The sequence below is a fragment of the Sturnira hondurensis genome, unplaced genomic scaffold (assembly GCF_014824575.4).
Source record: "Sturnira hondurensis isolate 20B ecotype Veracruz unplaced genomic scaffold, ASM1482457v3 Scaffold0014384, whole genome shotgun sequence".
Taxonomy (NCBI): domain Eukaryota; kingdom Metazoa; phylum Chordata; class Mammalia; order Chiroptera; family Phyllostomidae; genus Sturnira; species Sturnira hondurensis.
Genome location: NW_028087015.1, coordinates 8279138 through 8298034, shown reverse-complemented (window position 1 = coordinate 8298034; position 18897 = coordinate 8279138). Strand labels below are relative to the sequence as shown.

The 18897-nt window shown below is 50.6% G+C and overlaps 1 protein-coding gene across 1 annotated transcript in view; it reads right to left on the bottom strand.

The window, feature by feature from the left end:
• AHRR (aryl hydrocarbon receptor repressor) overlaps nt 1-13319 on the bottom strand; it is an 83857-nt gene extending 70538 nt beyond the window's left edge. The window contains exons 1-2 of the mRNA XM_037062924.1: nt 13252-13319; nt 4029-4101 (exon numbers count right to left, since the gene is read on the bottom strand). Of these exons, the coding sequence (XP_036918819.1) occupies nt 4029-4090 (62 nt within the window). The 5' untranslated portion in view covers nt 4091-4101; nt 13252-13319. The remainder of the gene's footprint in view (nt 1-4028; nt 4102-13251) is intronic.
• Between the last annotated feature and the right edge of the window lie 5578 nt (nt 13320-18897).

The following is an 18897-nucleotide window of genomic DNA, read 5'->3' as shown; positions in this document are numbered from 1 at the left end:
TTTCATTTAGAATGGAAGGGCAGATAAAGTGCTTCTCAGATAAGGTCAAGATCAAGGAGTTCATCATCACCAAGCCCTTACTATATGAAATGTTAAAGGGACTTATCTAAGCCCTGGCTGGCATAGCTCAGTGGATTGAGCACGGACCTGTGAAGCAAAAGGTCGTCGGTTCAATTCCCAGTCAGGGCACATGCCTGGGTTGTAGGCCAGGTCCCCAGTGGGGGACACATGAGAGGCAACCTCACATTGATGTTTCTCTCCCTTTCTTTCTCCTTTCCCTTCCCCTCTCTCTAAAAATAAATAAATAAAATATTTTTTAAAAAGGGGACTTGTCTAAGAAAAAGAAGATAAAAAATATGAACAGTGAATGGACAGCAAACTCAGTTATTAACAACCTAAAACAAAAGCAAACTAAGCTGATACCTAAAATAGGAGCAGACCCACAGAAATGGAGATCACATGGAAGGTTAGCAACAGGGGAGTGGAAGGAGGGTGGGGGAGAAGGTACAGAGAATAAGTAGCATAGACAGTGGGGGGGAAATAGGGATACGGCAAGAGTAGTGTGGGAAATGTAGAAGCTAAAGAACTTACGATACATGGACATGAACTAAAGGGGAAGAAGGTGGGTGGGAGGGGGTGTGTAGGGTGGAGGGTAATGAATGGGGAAATGGGACAACTGTAATGGCATTATCAATAAAATATATTTTAAAAAAAGAAAATAGAAGCCCTGGCTGGTGTAGCTCAGTGGATTGAGTGCGGGCCTGCAAACCAGAGTATTGTGGTTTGATTCCCAGTCAGGGCACATGCCTGGGTTGTAGGCCAGTTCCCAGCAGGGGATGCATGAGAGGCAACCATACATTGATATTTCTCTCCCTCTCTCCTTCCCTTCCCCTCTAAAGAAAAATAGATAAAATCTTAAAAAAAAAAGAAAAGAAACAAATGGGACTACATCAAAGTACAAAGTTTTGCCCAGAAAAGGAAACCATCAACAAAATGAAAAGACAATCCACTGAAAGGGAGAACATATTTGCCAATGACACATCTGATAGGATGTTGGTAGCCAAAATTTACAAAGAACTATACAACTCAACACCAAAAAAACAAACAATCTAATTTTAAAAAATGGGCAAAGGACCTCAATAGACACTTCTCTAAGGAGGACATAGAGATGGCAAATAAACACATGAAAAGATGCTCTGTGAATGCCACTAATCATCAGAGAAATGCAAATTAAAACCACAGTGAGATACCATCTCACACCTGTCAGAATGGCTATCATCAATAAATCAACAAACTACAAGTGCTGGTGAGGATGTAGAGAAAGGGAACCCTCATGCACTGTTGGTGGGAATGCACATTGGTGCAGCCACTGTGGAAAGCAGTCTGAACTTACCTAAAGAAAAATTAAAAATGGAACTACCTTATGACCCAGTGATTCCACTTCTGGGAGTATATTCCAAGGAACCTGAAACACTGGTTTGAAAGAATATATGCACCCCATGTTCACTGCAGTGCTATTAACAACAGCCAAGGTTTGGAAGCAGCCCCACTGTCCGTCAGTAGATGAGTAGATAAAAAAAGCTCTGGTACATTTACACAGTAGAATACTTCTCAGCTATAAGAAAGGAAATCTTACCATTTGTGATAGTATGGTGGACCTAGAGAGCCTTACGCTAAGTGAGATAACCCAGACAGAGAGAGACAGGTACCATGTAACTTCACTCATATGTGGAATGCAATGAACAGTATGAACTAACAAGCAAAATAGAGACAGACTCAGAGATCCAGAACAGGCTGACAGCTGGGGGCAGATGTTGAGGGGCCGGGTGGGTTGGTAGAGGGATTGAGCTATAAAGAAAAACAGAGAAGAAACTCATGGACATGAACAAGTGTGGTGATTGCTGGGGGGAAGAGAGGTGGGGAGAGGTGGTGGAAGGTAAAGGGGACATGAATGGTGATGGAGAGACTTGACTTGGGGTGGTGAACGTAATACAGATGATGTGTTGTGGCGTTGTGCACCCAAAACCTGTATAATTGTGTTAACCAGTGTCACCCCAGTAAGTTCAATAAAAGGAAAAAATTAAAGAAAAATAAAAAAGATGTCTGATGCCACTTAAATCGGTGGGGAAAAGAGTGATAATTCAATGAAAGTATTACAAACAACTGGTAGCCATAAGGGAAAAGAAGGAGACAGATTCAGACCTCACTTCTTATACCAGGAAAAGTTCCAAGGGCTCAAAATTTAATTTTTTTAAAGGAATCCATAAAAGTTAAGAAGAAATAGTTGCAAAATTTTCTTATAAAAGTGAAGCAGAGATCTTTCTAACCATGATGTAAAATTAAATTAGCCACAAAATAAAAGATGAATAAATTCACCTTGATAAAAATTAAGTTTTTCTGCATGACAAAGAACACCATAAATAAATTAAAACTGGGGAGCCCTGGCCAGTGTGGCTCAGTTGTTTCGAGCATTATCCCATCAACTGAAAGGCTGTAGGTTCAGTTCTTGGTCAGGGCACATACCAGGTTTGTGCCTTTATTGGGATGCATACGAGAAGGCAACCAATCAATGTTCTTTCTCACACTAAGGTCTCTCTGTCTCTCTCTCCTCCCCTTCCCCTCTCTCTAAAAGCAATGAAAAAGTATTCTCAGGTGAGGATTAAAAAAAGGAAACAGGAGAAAAGTATTTGAAACACACTCAAGAATTAGTCTCCCTACGTGGACACATTCCTAAGGATCAAGAAGCACAAAAACATTAACAACTGAATAGAAAAATGAGCAAAAGTTATCAACACAGACAGTTCAGAAAGAAGGAAACACAATGGCTCCAAACCTCCCTTGTGATAAAAGCACACAGATTACCACGGTCTGCACTATGCCCGGCAGGGGACAGACACATCTCCAATGCCGAGCAGCAGTTCAGCGACCTGCCAACATCACAGACACCCACATCGTTGACTGAGCAATCCCAGTTTAGGCATGCGTGTGCTCGTTGGGTCTGGGCCTTGATTTACCTTCTTGCAATTAATATAGCCTGCTGGCCTTAGGTGGGTGGGTGCCGGGAACACAGGCACAGCGGGGTCTGCAGGGGAGGCGGCTGAAGAGTGCAGCTGCGTGCACCTGGACGCGGGCAAGGCAGACACATAATGCTGAGTGGATGCCTCCCACCAGCATCCACTCAGTATTACACACAGCAGTAATACACACAGCTGTGTTACACACTCACACACAGCAGTATTACACACAGCTGTTACACACATAGCTGTATTAAACACACACAGTTATCTCTCTTTCTCTCACACACAGCTTTACTAAACACGGAGCTGTATTACACATACACGGAGCCCCAGCCAATGAGGGACACCTGCAGGACCCCTGTTGGAGGAGCCAGAAGTGGCCTCGCTGCTGACTGCCCTGCAGGGCATCCCCTAAACCCCATTATTCCTGCAGCTACTGCAGACCTCACACCTCAGTGGCCCAGAGCTCCCCTGGGCCAGCCATGACAGGTAGAGGGACTGTGAGCAATGGCAATACGTTCCAGAGGTGATGGAGGGCTGGAGCCATGGAGCTCAGGGCGCCCCCAGGTGGGGAGGATGAGCCCCCCTCCTCCATGGTCTCCTTTCTTCCATGGTGAAGCTCCCAAAGGAGTGCTGGGTACGTCCTCACCAAGGATGGGCAGAGAAGGGTCAGGTGGCCGCCACAGATAGGGGTGACATCACAGCCCTCCATGTGGGCTTCCAGCCAAACAAGCATCACTGGGCCCTCACCTCACCTTCCATCAAAGTCAGGAGAGCAGCCAAAGCAGGTTCTCCCACATCACCCCTGGAGAAGGGCAGCTGGGTCCCCCACCATGGGATCCAGTGTGCACACCAGCAGCCAGGCCTTGCAAGGCCCTCTGTTCCCTGGGGAGACGTAACCAAAGCCTTTTCCTCCTTCACTGCGTTACTAAAATTCACTTTTGCCAATGAAAACACAAACACTTCCCCCTTCATCAGTCACAATCAGCAAAAAAAAAGGTGATACTTTACTGTTTCTGGATGGGCTTCCTTCTTTTCCTCCCCGCATACATGCACTCCCCTGGCGGGATCATCGTCTTTGGCCCTAAAAAAAGGAGCATCAGGTTAGTCACGTCAACGTGGCCCCAGTGCCTGCATGACTCCCCAAGCCACCAAAGGCAGCCGAGGTCCCTGTGCCTGGATTGAGGCACCACACTGTCCTGCCCCCACTACTGGGGTCCCACTCCTCTGTTGACAGTCAAGCAAGATGACCTACTCCAGCACAAGCCGGCACTCCTCATACCTCGTCTCACTCAGTGTACCCCCGGTCAGCATCCCCCCTTCAACGGGCAGCATCATGGACCCCCAGCCTGGCCTGAGGACTGGCGACACCACACCCCTACAGTGCACAGCCTGGTGCCCTTGTGCCTGGCTCGAAAAGCTTGCAGTAGACAAACACACTTGGGCTACCACCACAACACAGAAGATGTTCCACATGGTGCCCCAAGCAGAACACACACAGCTGAGACACAGTGTCAGAGCTCCGTGCAGCCCTGGGACTGGGTGTCCTGTCTCAGTGGCCCTTGTGGTGGGTCTTCTTCCTCTTCCCATCCCCCCCACCGACGGCCCTGAACTTCTAAGCCAATAAATAGGCTTCCTCTTTTCTGTGTAAATCTCTCACTTGAGTCCACAGTGTGGGGCTTCCATGCTGGCCACTAACTCACAGCTGCACCAAGCCCAGCTGACCCAACCCGCCAGCCTCCATCAGCACAGCTGGACACGGGTGCCTGAATCTGAGCAGTGGCCCCCAAGAGGCAGTCCACTACCTGTGTCCTGAGGCTGGTCAGCTCGCCCACCACTTCAGGTTTCTGTGCAGTGAGGATGCCTGAGGCCTCTCACACCCTGCAGATGAGTGCGCAGTAACCACTCAGTGCCACGTTCTGGGCCAACAGGCATGGAGAGGAGGTCAGGAGCCTCACACATGTGCAACCTGGAAGACGAGGCAGACTGGAAAACACAGCTTCCAACCTGTGCGGAAAGCGCCGTGACAATATCGGAAACGTGTCATGGACCCACTTTAAATACAAGAAGCACACTTTGACTATAAAGATGTAAGCCGGTAAAGTAAAGTAAATGGATGGAAAAAGACACACCATGCAGACAGTAATCAAAAGAGGCTACCATAGCTGTATCAGTATCAGACAAAGTAGATCTCACAAAGGGATCACCAGTGACAAAAAGGGTTATCACATAACGACACAAGGTTCAGTTTTCTGACAAGATATAGCAATCCTAAATGTGTATGCACCTAACAACAACAACAAAATACTCAAAGCAAAAGCTGATAAAGCACAAGATAATTCGTTAGAGACTTCAACACTGCTCCCTCCGTGATCAACAGAACAAGCAAGCAAGCTCCGAAGGACCCAGAGCATCCAAACGACGGCAGCCGTGGGCCGACAGGGACTGACAGGGCACTCACCCCAGCGAAGGCGGAGCACACGCCCTTTGGACACAGCACGTTTGCCAAGACAGACTATATTCTGGGAATTAAAATGAATTTAAAAGAATAGAAATTATATAAAGTACGTTTGCTGACAACTATGGTATTAAAAACTACAAAGGTAATTTAAAATGTCCAAATATCTGGAAAGTAACCCATTTCTAAATAGCCATGGGTCAAAGAGAAAGTCCCAAAGAAATTTAAAAGTCTTTTGGACTGAAGGAAAAATGAAAATACAGCGTATCCTGAGCAGCACTTTGATGGGAGCCGATCGCATTAAACGTTGATAGCAGAAGAAAGGTCTCAGTAAGCAAGCTGAGTTTCTACTTTCAATATCTAGGAGACAAGAAATCCAGATCAAGCAAAAAGACGGAAATAATAGAGGAAAAAATAAACGGCACTTAAACAGAAAAATAGAAAAAAATCACACAAGCCAAAAGCTGGTTCTTTGAAAAGATCAACAAAGTTGATCAATCTCTAGCCAGGCTGATCAAGACACAGAGAGACATGAATTACCATTATCAAAAGGGGCATCACTACAGACCCCACATGCACTAGAAGGGAAATAAGAGAATGCTGCTAGAGGCTTAGTTCTATCCCCTGAAAATTCCTGTGTTGAAGCCCTAACCCTCCACTGGACTGTACTGGAGACAGTGCCTTTCAGGAGGAAATTAAGGTTAAACAGGGTCATAAAGGTGGAGCCCTGACCCAACAGAACTGTCGCCCTGGTGAGACGAAAAAGAGCTCCCTCCTCACCACGTGTGGGTGGCCACCTGCAAGCCCAGAGGAGGCTCTCACTGGAACCCAGATCAGCTGGCACCCTGATCGGGGACTCCCAGCCTTCGGAACTATGAAAACCAAATTTCCATCACTGAAGCTGCCCAGTCTGCTCTATTTTGTTATGGTGGCCCAAGGTGACCAAGACAGGTACTATCCCCACAAATTCAACAATTTAGGTAAAATGGACGGATTCCTTGAAAGACGCGAACTACCAAAACTCACTCGAGAAAAAAGTAGGTAACCTGTTCAGTCCTCTGTCTATTCCAACTCCAACATCTATGACTTCCACTGGCAAATTCTCCCAAGTTAAGGGATAAACAAATACCAATTCTCTACAGCCTCTGGCAGAACATTGAAAATAAAATTTAAAGATGCCAATCCGTTTATAAGCTCAGCATTATTCTGATACCAAAAAGTAAAGTGATTTCAAGAAGAAAAAGCTACAGACCATTATCCCTCACAAACATAGGCACACAATCCTCGATTAGATATTAGCAAGTAGAATCCAGCAATATAGAGAGAGGACAGTACACTACAAGTGAGATTTAGCCAAAGAATTCAAGGTTGCTTCAACATCCAAACATTCATCAGTGTAGTTCACTACATCAATTAACTACAGAAAAATACATACGATCATCTCAGAAGATGCAAAAAAGCTTTTGAAAAAAATTCAAATCATTCATAATCATAAATAATTCTCATCAAACTAAGAATAGGTCATGAACTCAATTCACCCGAGGGAGGGTATCTACAACAGAGGCTGCAGCCAACACCGCACCCCACGGCGAAAGGCCGCGTCCCGCCCCTGAGACAGACCCAGGCCAGGCCACCCTCCACCCCCAGCTCCATCAAACCTGTCACGTGTGCACGGGTCAGGACAAGAAGGTGACAAAAAGACATGGCATGCCGCTGGGAAAGGAAGAGACATACTCCACGATGACGGGCACATGTTCGCACATCCCAACAACTTTGCTGAGACAAACCTTGGATGACCAATACCTGGGCTCAGCAGGGTCTTGGGGTGAGAATAACACACGAAAGCACATTGCATTTCTGCAGGCCAGCAATGAACCATCTGAGTACAGATTTTTAGAAACCAGTACCATTGACAGTAGCGCCAAAAAAAGAGAAATACTCAGGGATTTTAGGAGGTATAACTGGGGCCCTAAAGAATAGGGAAGTAAAGGAGGCATGGGGGGGGTGGAATTAAGAAATAGTAGCAGAAACTTTTCCAAATTTAATGAAAACTATAAACTTACAAATTCCAGAAGGTCAATAACCCCCAAGTACAAAAGAAAACGTGAAAAAAAATGCACCCTGGCACATCACAATCGAACGCTCATAACCAGCGGTAAATAGAATAATTTAACGGTCCCCAGAGGAAACAGTCAGCAGGCTGAGCACCAAAGGTGAGAATGGCAGCAGATGCCTCCTCAGGAACACGTGCGCAGGAAGACAGTGGGGCAGTGGCCAAAAAGCATGGAGGGGAAAAAACACTGAGACCTAGGATTCCACACCCTGCGAGAATACCTTTCAAAAATGAAGGTGAAATAAGGACTTTTTCAGACATACGAAAGCTGAAAGAATTCACTTCCTGCTGACCCACACTAGAAGAAATCTGAAAGGGTGTCTCCCGGCGAAAGGAAACCGATACCAGATGGTACATGGAACACAAAGTACGCATTTGTTCTTGCTATTAAATGTCTTCAAAAGATAATCAACGGTTCCAAAACAACGACAATACCCCATGTACCACGGGGTTTATAACATGTAGACGTCAAGGGGATGGCAAGGACAGCACAAAGGCCAGGCGGGAAGTACCCGCTGGGGTAAGGTTCCCACCCTCCTCACGCAGCCGTGGAACGGTACTGTCCCAAGGCTCCACATTCACTCGTGCGCTGGACCCCTCCAGCGTCTCTTCTTTGAAGTTAACACAATGCGTCACTGCCAATACAGGCACTGGAGGGAACTGTAGGAGTGAGGGGCCTCGGGCTCCAGGGCTTCCAATGTTTCTGTTTGTTTCTGCTCACTGCTGCCGGAGGCTGGACTCTGAACTTCACCAACCAGGGCACTTAACAATAACTTCTCCAAGGAGGCCTGAACCCAGGTTTGGGGAGGGCCCTCCACGTCCCAGTGTGCTGGGACCTGCTCAGCCCTCAAGAACCCTTCAGGGTCGCCTTTTCACCTGTGCAGTGACTCCACTGTTGTAGCTTATCCTTCTTTACATTTAAGTCTCTCACGTCACACAAAACATTAAGTTAAAAAGCTATTATACATAAAAAGCTAATCTTTTAAAGTGCACATATCTTAGAGGTGAATACTAAAACACATACAAAAGAAATGATATGTCAGGGATTTGCTTCCACCGCCGGGAGCACAGTGGGGTCTAACTGGAACTGGACTGGCCCATGCGGAGAGCTGACCACCTGTGCTGGCTGATGAATGATCAAACTGTTTCCTTTTGGGCAAAAGATTTGAAAATACCCATAATAATTTTAAAGCATTAAAAAGAGAGAAAAAGGACCAGAAGAATAGGCACACTGTGGTCAATTGATTTTTAACAAGAGTGCCCAGGCCATTCGGTGGGGGAAGGGCAGCCTCTAACGGAAAATGCCGGGACAGCTGATACCCACAGGCCAGAGAATGAAGTTGGATCCCTACCTCACACCATATGGAAAAACTTAACCAACATTAGTTAAAAGACCAAAGTGTAAAAATTAAACTACAAAACTCTCAAAGAAAATGTAAAGATATATCTTCATGACCTTAAATTTGGCAATGGAGTCTTAGAAATGTTGCCAAAAGCACAAGTAAGACAAAAAAATAGACAAGTTAGACGTCATCCAAATTAAAACTTGTGCTTTAAGGAACACTATCAAAAACAAGTGAAAAGACAACGCACCGAATGGGAGAAAATATTTACCAACCATGCAGCTGATAAGGATCAGTCCCACACTACACAAAGAGCTCCTACAACTCAACAACAAAAAGACAAAGACAAACAACCCAATTTAAAAATGGGCAAACAACTCGAATGGATATTTTTCCAAAGAAAATATAGAAAGAGACAGCAAACACATGAAAAGATGCTGAATACTATTAGTCACTGGAGAAACGTAAACCGAAACCTCTCTGAGATACCACGTCACACCCCTGGGGATGGCTGTAACAAAATAAATGGAAAGTAACAGGTCTTGGTGAGGCTGCAGAGAAACCGCACCCCTGTGCTCTGTGAGCAGCTGTGCAAAGCAGCGTGGTATTTCCTCAAAGAGCTGAACACAGAGTTACCATATGACCCAGCAACCCCACTCCTAGGTGGATGCCCAAGAGAACTGAAAACACGTTCAAGGAAAACCTGGCACACAAATGCTCACGGCCACACCTCACGGGAGCTGGAAAGGGGAAGCAACTCAAACGTGCATCATCTGGTGGATGGATGAGCAAGACGGGCACTCTCCACACAGTGGGCTCTTACGTGGCCACAGAAGCCAGGTTCATGTTCATGATGCTCCGACAGGGACGGACCTGGAACACATGGCGCTACGTGAAAGTAGGCAGCCATGAAAGGGCACACGTTGACTCTATGACATGAAATGTCCGGAGCAGGCAAGTCCGTAGAGACAGAAAGTAGATTCATGGTTGCCAGGGGCTGGAGGGAAAATGGGGAGTGACCGCTAATGGGTCCAGAGCTTCCCTTTGGGGTGAAGAAAATATTTTGGAATTAGACAGAGGTGGTAGCCGCCCTACTCTGGCAATATACAAAATAAATGCCACTGAACCGTATATACTTTTAAATGGTTACTGTTATGTGATGTGAATTTTACCTCAATAAAAAACATACAGCCTGGCCACATGGCCTACATGCCTGGAATGTCATCCCATGCACCAAAAAGTTGTGGGTTCGATTCCTGGTCAGGGCACATACCTAGGTTTTCAGGTGCAATCCCCAGTCCAGGCATGTATGGGAGGCAACCTATCAATGTTTCTCTCTCACACAGATGTCTCTCTCTCTCCCTCTCCTTCCTTTCTCTCTAAAATCATTAAATGTATCCTTGGGTGGAGATTTTTAAGAAGGTACAGCACAAATGTACATGCAAATATAAATAAAGTTTGCAGATTGGTGAGATAGAAAGGGTATGGCAACGAGGGCAATGCCTGCAGGGAGCTCTGCATGAAGGGGGTGGAGGGTAGTGGGGCAGCAGGGGCTGGAGGTCAAAAGCACGGATTAAGTGGAGGGCAATGGTGCTGTAGGGGACAGGGAGCTTTGAGCATGGGTTGGGTTTTGTGAGTGGGGAGAGGGTCCAGGTGGCCATAGGCTGGAGCAGGAACAGGTAGATGGATTCTGCAGAAGGCCCAGCCTTCTCAGCCGCACCCAGTGCCAGGGCCTTCTTGCCCACACTTCTCCAAGAAGCCAGGTCCTACCCTTGGTGGCTAGATGCCAATATGCAAGACCCTCCCATCTGAGCTGCAAGACCTTTCAGTTCAATCAGGAGAGTCCTGAGCCGCACCCAGGCCCATTTCCAGCCTTGGGGAGAATAGGCCAGGAAGGTTTTCCTGAACCCCGAGACAGGCCAACCACTCAGTAACCCACCCAGCTACCCCTTGAAGTCAAATATGGCAGGGACAGCTGACCTGCACCAGTCCCAAAAGATCCCAGCACCAGGAGACATTGTCCCCAGCACCAATACTTCCCAAATCAGCCTGAGCCTCAGGGCAGGCATGACTGGGAAGATGAGGAGGGGACCAGTTGTCTCCACCAGACGCCCTGGTGAAAGCTCAGGACATGGGTTCAAAGCCTCCCACCAGCATCTGCCCCAAACATTCCTCGGAACTGACACCCTCCCTCTCCATCCAAAACCCTCTTCCCCACAGCAGGAGCTAAGAAGGATCCAGGCTCCCCACGTGCGGCCCCCTCCCCAACCCACACACTACCTGCCCCTGCACAAAGCCACAGTCTCTTTCAGTGTCTCCAGCTCAGTGCTCCAAGGGCCCTAAAAATGCAGGTATGGCAAAAAGCACCAAGAGCAGAAAAGCATCCCCAGGTACCTCTCCACTGGGGAGTGTGGAAGCCACGGTCAATGCCCCCACCATCCTCCCTAGCCACAGTCCCTGCTGCATAACAGCACGGAGTGCGATCTGTGCAGAGTTTCTAACCTCGCAGTCATAAATACAGGGATGAGTGCTCTGCAGGAGTTTCTCTGCTCTACTAAATACTGGTGTATTCTCCTAAAAAGCGTGAAGCCTCCTTGGCCTAAACTAACCTCCCCACAGAAATGTCCATCTGAGGAGGGATGCAGGGCCCAGCCCAGGACCACCTTCCTTTTCTGCCTAAGGGGGCCACTAGGCTCCTTGCAGCCTGCATCCGCCCAGGGCCAGGGTCCTCCTGCAGCCATAGACAGAGCTGGGGTGGGGGTGCGTGGGGGCTGGGCACCACACAGACCAGCAACAGGTGCACTGAGCCCGACCAGGTGGCTTGTGGGCCTCCCGCCCCCACCAAGCTCTAGGCTGACTACATCTCAGAGAAATCTGAACTTTTCACGTATAAGAGGTAAAAGGAATAACTCCATTTTAGAAGATACGTGTAAGCAAAACACAAACAAAAATCCTTCCCACCCAACAGTGCCCCCCACCCTCTTTCCACAGGGCACACGCCACTCTGGGGCCAAACCCAGAGAGAAACCGCACACAGTCTGTGTCCAAACTCTGCCAGTTAGTGCCTCAAACTTGTCCTCCATAAAATAGGGTGACTTCCAGCCACCTCAGGAGGACTGCAGGAGATGGCAGAGCCCCCATGTCAGGGCAGCACCTGTGGGGATTGCCCGCACATTACCACCAGGTCTCCTCCTCCCCCATAACTGACAGGCTCCTACCCAGGCCTGAGGCCCCAGTGGCAGATGGACACAGGGCAGAAACCAGGCAGGCTTAAGGGCCTGCCTCTCTCAGAGCCCACTGGAGAGTGCCCTTCATGGAGAGATCCAAAGCACCCAGAGCACCCAGAGCCTGGGGACAGACACCCAGAGCCTGTGGCTGGTCCAACAGAAGTCATCTCCCCCCACCCCATGCCCCCAAAGGGGACACTAACAACTGCAGGCCTGCCTGATGGCTTCCAGGGGGGCAAATACAGTGTCTCCAGCCCCAGCTCTCGGAACCAACCAGGAAGCAGGAGGGACCCAAAGGCTGAACTGCCCAAGCCTCTGACCTCTGACCCTGACCAGTACCTGTCCCTCCCAACAGGGGTCACTGGGACAACATCAGGGTGGGCAGGGCCCTGAGGGTCTGTGCCAGTCAGGAAGAATCCACAACCTATGATTTTCAGCAACTTGAAACAAGACTTCAAGGGGGAAAACTTTCTTGGTGCAAGTACTGCAACCGAGCGAATTCCTGGAACATGGGCCCTTCCGCCTTTCCCAAGTGCGGGAATTAGGCCTGGTACCCCCTGCCAGGAAGCAGGGGCTGAGCTGTACCAGGGGCCAGGCTGTGCCACACGGGCTCTGGAAGCCCCCAGCCTGGCCTTTGCCACCCCTAGCTGCCCTGGTGAAAGCTCAGGACGTGGGTTCAAAGCCTCTCACCAGCATCTGCCCAAAACATTTCTTAAAGAAACTGAGCTAAGACTGAGGGCAATTAGACCAACTCCCCCAGCGCGGGTGGGTCACAAGCATGAGCTTCAACTCACTGCTTGGGGGGGAGGAGGGATGGGGGACGACGAGGACTGAGGCTATGGGGTGGGGGATTGAAGGATCGTGAGCCATGGAAGTGGACCATGAGCAGTGGAAGTGGACCGGCTTTCCTCAAAAGTTCCATTTTTATTTTTTACGTGAGAAGCTGCCCGTTGGACCCCAGGGCCTTGAGACGTGGGGATGGGGTGGGAGGAGGGTAATCTAACGGAGGATGGGGTAGGACCTGTAGGAGGAAGGCTCCCCAAGAGCGTCTACATCGCGCAGCGGGGCCGAGGAGCCCGCCCAGGGCACTTACCGGGGCCGCTCGGCTGGGAGGCTCAGGCGCACCCGTGGGGAAAGCCCGCCAGGGCCAGGAGCTGTGGCAGAGCGGCTGCGGGTTCCCGCATCTCGGGGACCAGCCGGCGGCTGCGGCGGACGGCCCCACCCCGGCACGCGAGCCCGCTCTGCCCCGCCCCGGAGCCGAGGACCGGGAGGCAGCAGGGGGCGCGCGCGCGCGAGTGCATCCCATCGGGTCCTCTGATCCTCCCGGTCTGAGTGCGCCTCTGCCAGGTCGCGCCCTGCATTCCTCTGTCCCCGCGGCCTCCACAGGGAACTGTCCGCTCCCGGGTGGGTGGTGCCCTGCGCCTCTCGAGGCCCCAGTGCTCTCCTCACATCCTCGGTTCCTCGCCTTCAGCCACGCGCCCCTCCACCTGCGCCCGAGTAGCTAGAGAACACACCTGCTCGAGATGCAAAGGTAAAGCCCCAGGGTCCCTAGCCAGGGGCCCTGGCGGTCCCCAACCAACCGAAGAGGTAACAGGAGGTAATGTGTCCGGCCCCGCCAGCTTCTACGGGTTGTTGCCATAATCAAAAGGTTTTACAAACGGCAAAAGGTATATATGTCCGGTAATACATATATACCCTTGACCCTGAACTTCACTGCAACCGCAGCTTCATTCCTGCGATGTCCCAACCCTGGGTATTTCGGGTGCCACCAGGTGGGTGCGCATGACATAGATGCCCTGCTCTGCTAACCCGCACGCTGTGGGCATTGGGAACTCGAGCGGCGAGCGCACGCTCCTACCCCTCACCTCTTCTTCCTGGGCCTCCAGCGGTGGGTACCTGCCAACCCCTCGGGCATGCTTCCTACTCCTCCTCTCTTCCACTCTGCGATCCTCAGGCCTCCTCCCCTCTTCTGTCCCGCTGAAGATCTGACTTTCACAACCTCCCCACCCCCACGCGGACCTGTGTCCTGTCCTGGACTCCCAGAACACTCCCAGAGCCTGGCCTCACATCCTGAGGTCTCTGCCCAACGTCTGAGGGACCCCAGAGACCTCAGCCCACTCTGGCGCCACTGTCCTCACCGGGCCACCACAGGGTCACCCAGCCTCTGTTCTCTCCTTAGTCCAGTCCCTCGGTCGTTCCAGGAGGCGGCATCTCAGCACCCACCACCTTCCTCATCCAAGCCCAACAGACCGATGTCGGATCACTGCAGCTGGTCCTGTAGGGGCTTCTGTGACCCTCCTGCCCACAGCCAAAGTCCAGCCCTCTTCCTGGGCTCTGAGAAAAATGCTGCTCCCCCCAGAAACCCCTAACCCCTTCTCCCCTGGCTTCACTGATGCCCTCTGAATGAGCAATGTGCCTCGGGACCTTTGCTCTTGCTGTCCCTTCAAGAAAATGCTCTTCTCCTGCTACTCACAGGGTCAGCCTCTTGTTCCTCTGTCCTCAAGGGAACGCCAAATGGAAGCCCACCGCCACCCTTCTCTCCGTGATGTTTTTCACAGTGTGCGCACCCCGGACCTCACAGCGCGAGTTGGGTCCAACAGGCAGGCTCACCAGGACCGTTCCACATGCCTCTCTCCAGGGCCTGGCGCCTGCTGCAGAGCAGGGGCTGAAACTGTTGGCTGAGTAAGTGGTTTTATGTTATTTTTTGACATGCAACAATGTGCAGCTATAGTGCTCCGTGTTTTAAGTAGTTAAAAATCAGTAGTTGTGACTTGATCTAATTTTTGTAAAGTGCATTATAAACAGACACATTGATCGGATAATTCCAAGGTTACAGGTGAGCTTTAGTTTCTTCTTTATACTTTTTAAATTTCTATAATTCCTTTTGCAAGAACCATGTGCTGCTTTGGATGTTTTTGGTAGTTTTTTCTTTTGTTAAAGAAAATGAGTGAGCACATGTACGATGCTGGGGGACCCCTCTTGGAGAGGCAGTGGTGACCTGGGTCAGCCATGGGCAGTGCAGGCCTATGGTGGGACCCTTGGACCTAGGAATGTGGGCAGAAACACCTGTGTGACCACCCACCCCGAGGAACCGGAGCTTTGCAGTAAGAGCTGACACTTCCCCTGCATCTCAGGGGACCCCCTACTTTTTGTCCAGGCACCAGTCACATCCACCTGCCCCCTCCTTCCCATCAGGGAACTGGCTGCAGCCAGACAGATGAAGCTGGGCAGCCCAAGGTGCCAAAGAAAACCAGTGTCCACCTCCCCCTCCTTCCCTCATACTGTCCTGGATGAACACAGGCCACTCGCCTCAGCCACCCGCTGTGTTGGTTCTCAAAGCAGAGCCTCAGGCAGTCAGTGGGACTGAGCAGAAACAGATGACCCTGCCCAGAAAGGCCGCCTCCCTTGTAGCCCTCCCAGGGGAGCACCCTTTCTGGGAGCCTCTGGGCACCCCACCAGAATGAAGTGGCTCCCGCCCTGCTGTATCCGAGCTGGTGTTCCTGAGGGGCTCAGCAGGCACATCTTCCCTCTGGCAGCTTCCTGTTCACACAGGTGCTGTGCGCACACGACAGTTTGCAGTGCGTATCCAGTAGTGTCGTATAACTTCCTCATTGTGACTACCCTGCCCCTACTCCCGCCACAAGGGTCCACATGCAGCTAGACACCCCCCCAGTAGCAGCCTTCTCCTCGGAACCTCCTAGTAGATGCCCCTTCTCTCTCTCTCTCCACGGTCAGGACCCCCCACTACAAACCAGCTCTGTGGGCCTGAGTCCTCCAGCTGCCACCAGCCGGGGAGGAGTTTCTCGTTCCTGGGTCAGCTGTCCTCCCAGAGTAACGGGAATGGGTGCTAGAGAAAGAGGAAACCCCCAGGTGCTGTGCTCTCTCCTAAATGTCTGCATCTCAGGTGGCGCCCTCCCAAGTGAGAGCCTGGGGATGTGACAGTTAGCCACATGAGCTGTGACCACTCAAAGCATGGACCTGCAGCACCTGGGGCTCCAGGTACCTGCCCAGACTCTCCATCCTCAGGAGGGCCCAAGACAGAAGTGCAGGGAGGAGCAGGACGGCTCAGCAGATGACCATTCTGGGAGGCCAGGAGCTCCACTGACCCAGGGACATTTGAGTCAATGACATACAATTTAGGGGTTGTTCCTGAACACCAAAGACACTGGTTGTGGCCAACTGGCAAATGAGTCTAGAAGGTGAGGGGGTGAAATACCCTCAGGGAGTAGGCTGGTCTGACCCTGCCACTCACCTCCACCTCCTAGTACTCCCACCCTGGTGCCAACAGCCCAGCCTCTGGTGGCCCTGAAGCCCCATGGAGCCCAATCTCTGCCAGCTGATGCATCTCAAAGGTGTGTCTCTGGCTCCCACCAGGTAACCATCCTTTGAAGACCCCCTGCTAGCAGGGAACCAGGACAGATTCCCCACCTGAAACAGATGATCAGGGTCTCCCCCAGCACAGGGTGCCTAGCAGGAAAGCCACTCCTGGGGTGCAGGATAGCACCCTACTTCCAAGGAAGTGGGGGATGGGGAACCCACACTTGGAAGAGGGCATAGTCAAAACCCTTCAGGGTTTGCGGGTGCTGTTCCCTGTGACTGGAATGCTCTTCCAGGCATATTGCGGCCTGTACTTCTCCTTCAGCTTAGAGGTCCCCTTTTATTGTAGAAGAGGCCACCCATATGCCCGTTACCACCTGACATTTATTTGGGTTTAAGGTGGCGGACAGTGCAGAAACTTTTATTCACCTTGTACCCTGCTACAGCTCTTTAGCCCATAGGGGGAGAGGGAGGGAGAGGAAAGGTGGGAGAGAGGGGGGACGGAGGGAGAGAAAGGGAGGGGGAGGAAAAGAGATAGGAGAGAGGTGGAGAGGAGGGGGAGGAAGGGAGGGACAACTTACTAAATTTCCTGACATATTTACTGTTTTATTTCCTTTCTTGCACAACTGCCGCTCCCAACCGAACGAAGAGTCATTGGCCTGGCTTTCTCTGTACCTGCTGTTGTCCTCCACATCCTCCGGCAGCTCCGTAAATTCTGTCCAGGAGCCTTCTGCAGGGTTCAGAGGGTCAGACCCTCTCGATCCCACACACACAGGGCCAGCTCCCTCCAGGCTGCTGCCCACGCTCCCCGCTCCCCTTGGCCTGTCTCTATGTTGTTTTCATTTCTGGAACCCCAGGCCTTCCTCCTGGTTTACTCACTTTTGCTGGAGCACAGCCTGTAAGGGCTCAAGGAATGGAGGAAGAAAACTTCCTGATGTCCACTCGCACAGCTGGGGGACGGCTAGACCAGGACAGAATTGAAGGTGGAAACTTTCCCTCCACATGCCTGACATTGGCTGCTGCTGCTGCAGCCATCCTGTCCCTGAGCCTCATGTGGGCCTGAGCCAGCCTCACAGGAGGGTTAGGGCCTCCTTGTCCCCTATGGTCCTCAAGGCAACCTTGTCCATGCACAGTGCTGGACACCAGTGCACCCTTCCTTCCAAACCAAGTCTCACCTGTTCTGGAAAATTATCTCTCTGCTTTTGTTTTGAAACTTTCTTCCCTATACTCTTCTCTGTTCTTTCATTTTTTTCCTACTAGATGTTGTTTTTTAGAGAGAGGGGAAGAGAAGGAGAGGGGGAAACATCAACGCGTGGTTTCCTCTCACACGCCCCCTACTGAGGACCTAGCCCACAACCCAGACATGTGTCCTGACTGAGAATTGAACCCGTGACCCTTTGGTTCACAGGCCAGCACTCAGTCCAGTGAGCCACACCAGCCAGGGCTAATTCTCATTCTGTATTATTTCTTATAGGATTGGTTCATTTTTTAATGGATGCGGTGTCTTCAGTCATCTGAGATGCTGGCTGAAGACTGTAGGACTCTATAAACACTCCTTCTGGTCCCTAAGGTGCCTTTTACACATGTCAGGTGAACTCTGCCAGGCTTCATATGGGAGGGCAGCGCTGCATAGGCCATCTGAGTGGTGGGCTTACTGCCTGGTATCGCAGGGCATGCTCTCAGGATGGTGGTTTCTCAGGTCTCTCACCTGGGGTGGGGGGCTTGTCCTGCAGGAAGACCCTAGGACTCCCTCAGCCCCTCCTTGCCCTACCCTTAGCTACCACTACCCTTCTGAGCCTTCCCAGGTTCTGCAGGGACTGTCACCTTCTCCCTTCTCCCCTGAATTGTCCTTCTGGGGATTTGGGGACAGGTGTCTCCTGATGTCATCAGAGGCTGAAGCTTTGTTTCCCGCTCTGGTTCTTTGCATTGTTGAGGCAACATCAAGAGGAACTTGGCCATCCTAAAATATTCCTGCATTGCGGGAAGCTAGCGTGACCTATTTAAAACACCCCTGCTGGCCTGCGTGTCATCTGGTGGAAAGAGCTGGCCGGAAGGATGTGCCCTCTGCATTCCCCACCTCCCAGTGCGAACAGGGCAGGGTCAGAACCCCAGCCCAACCACTGTTGATCATATAACCTCAGCCAAATTATGGGTCCTCCCTGGGTCTCTACTTTCCTATCTACAAAAAAAAAAGGGACAGACCAATGGATCAAAATAGAGAGCCCAGAAATAAACCCTCGCATGTGCGGTCAGTGACATCTGATAAGGGTGCTAGAGCATGCAATAGGAAAAGAACAGTTTTTCCAAGAAATGGTGCTGGGACAACAGGGTCTCCATAAGCAGAGAGTGAAGTTGGACCCTTACCTCACACCAAATGCAAATATGAACTCAAAATGCATCAAAAATCTAAACATAAAAGATA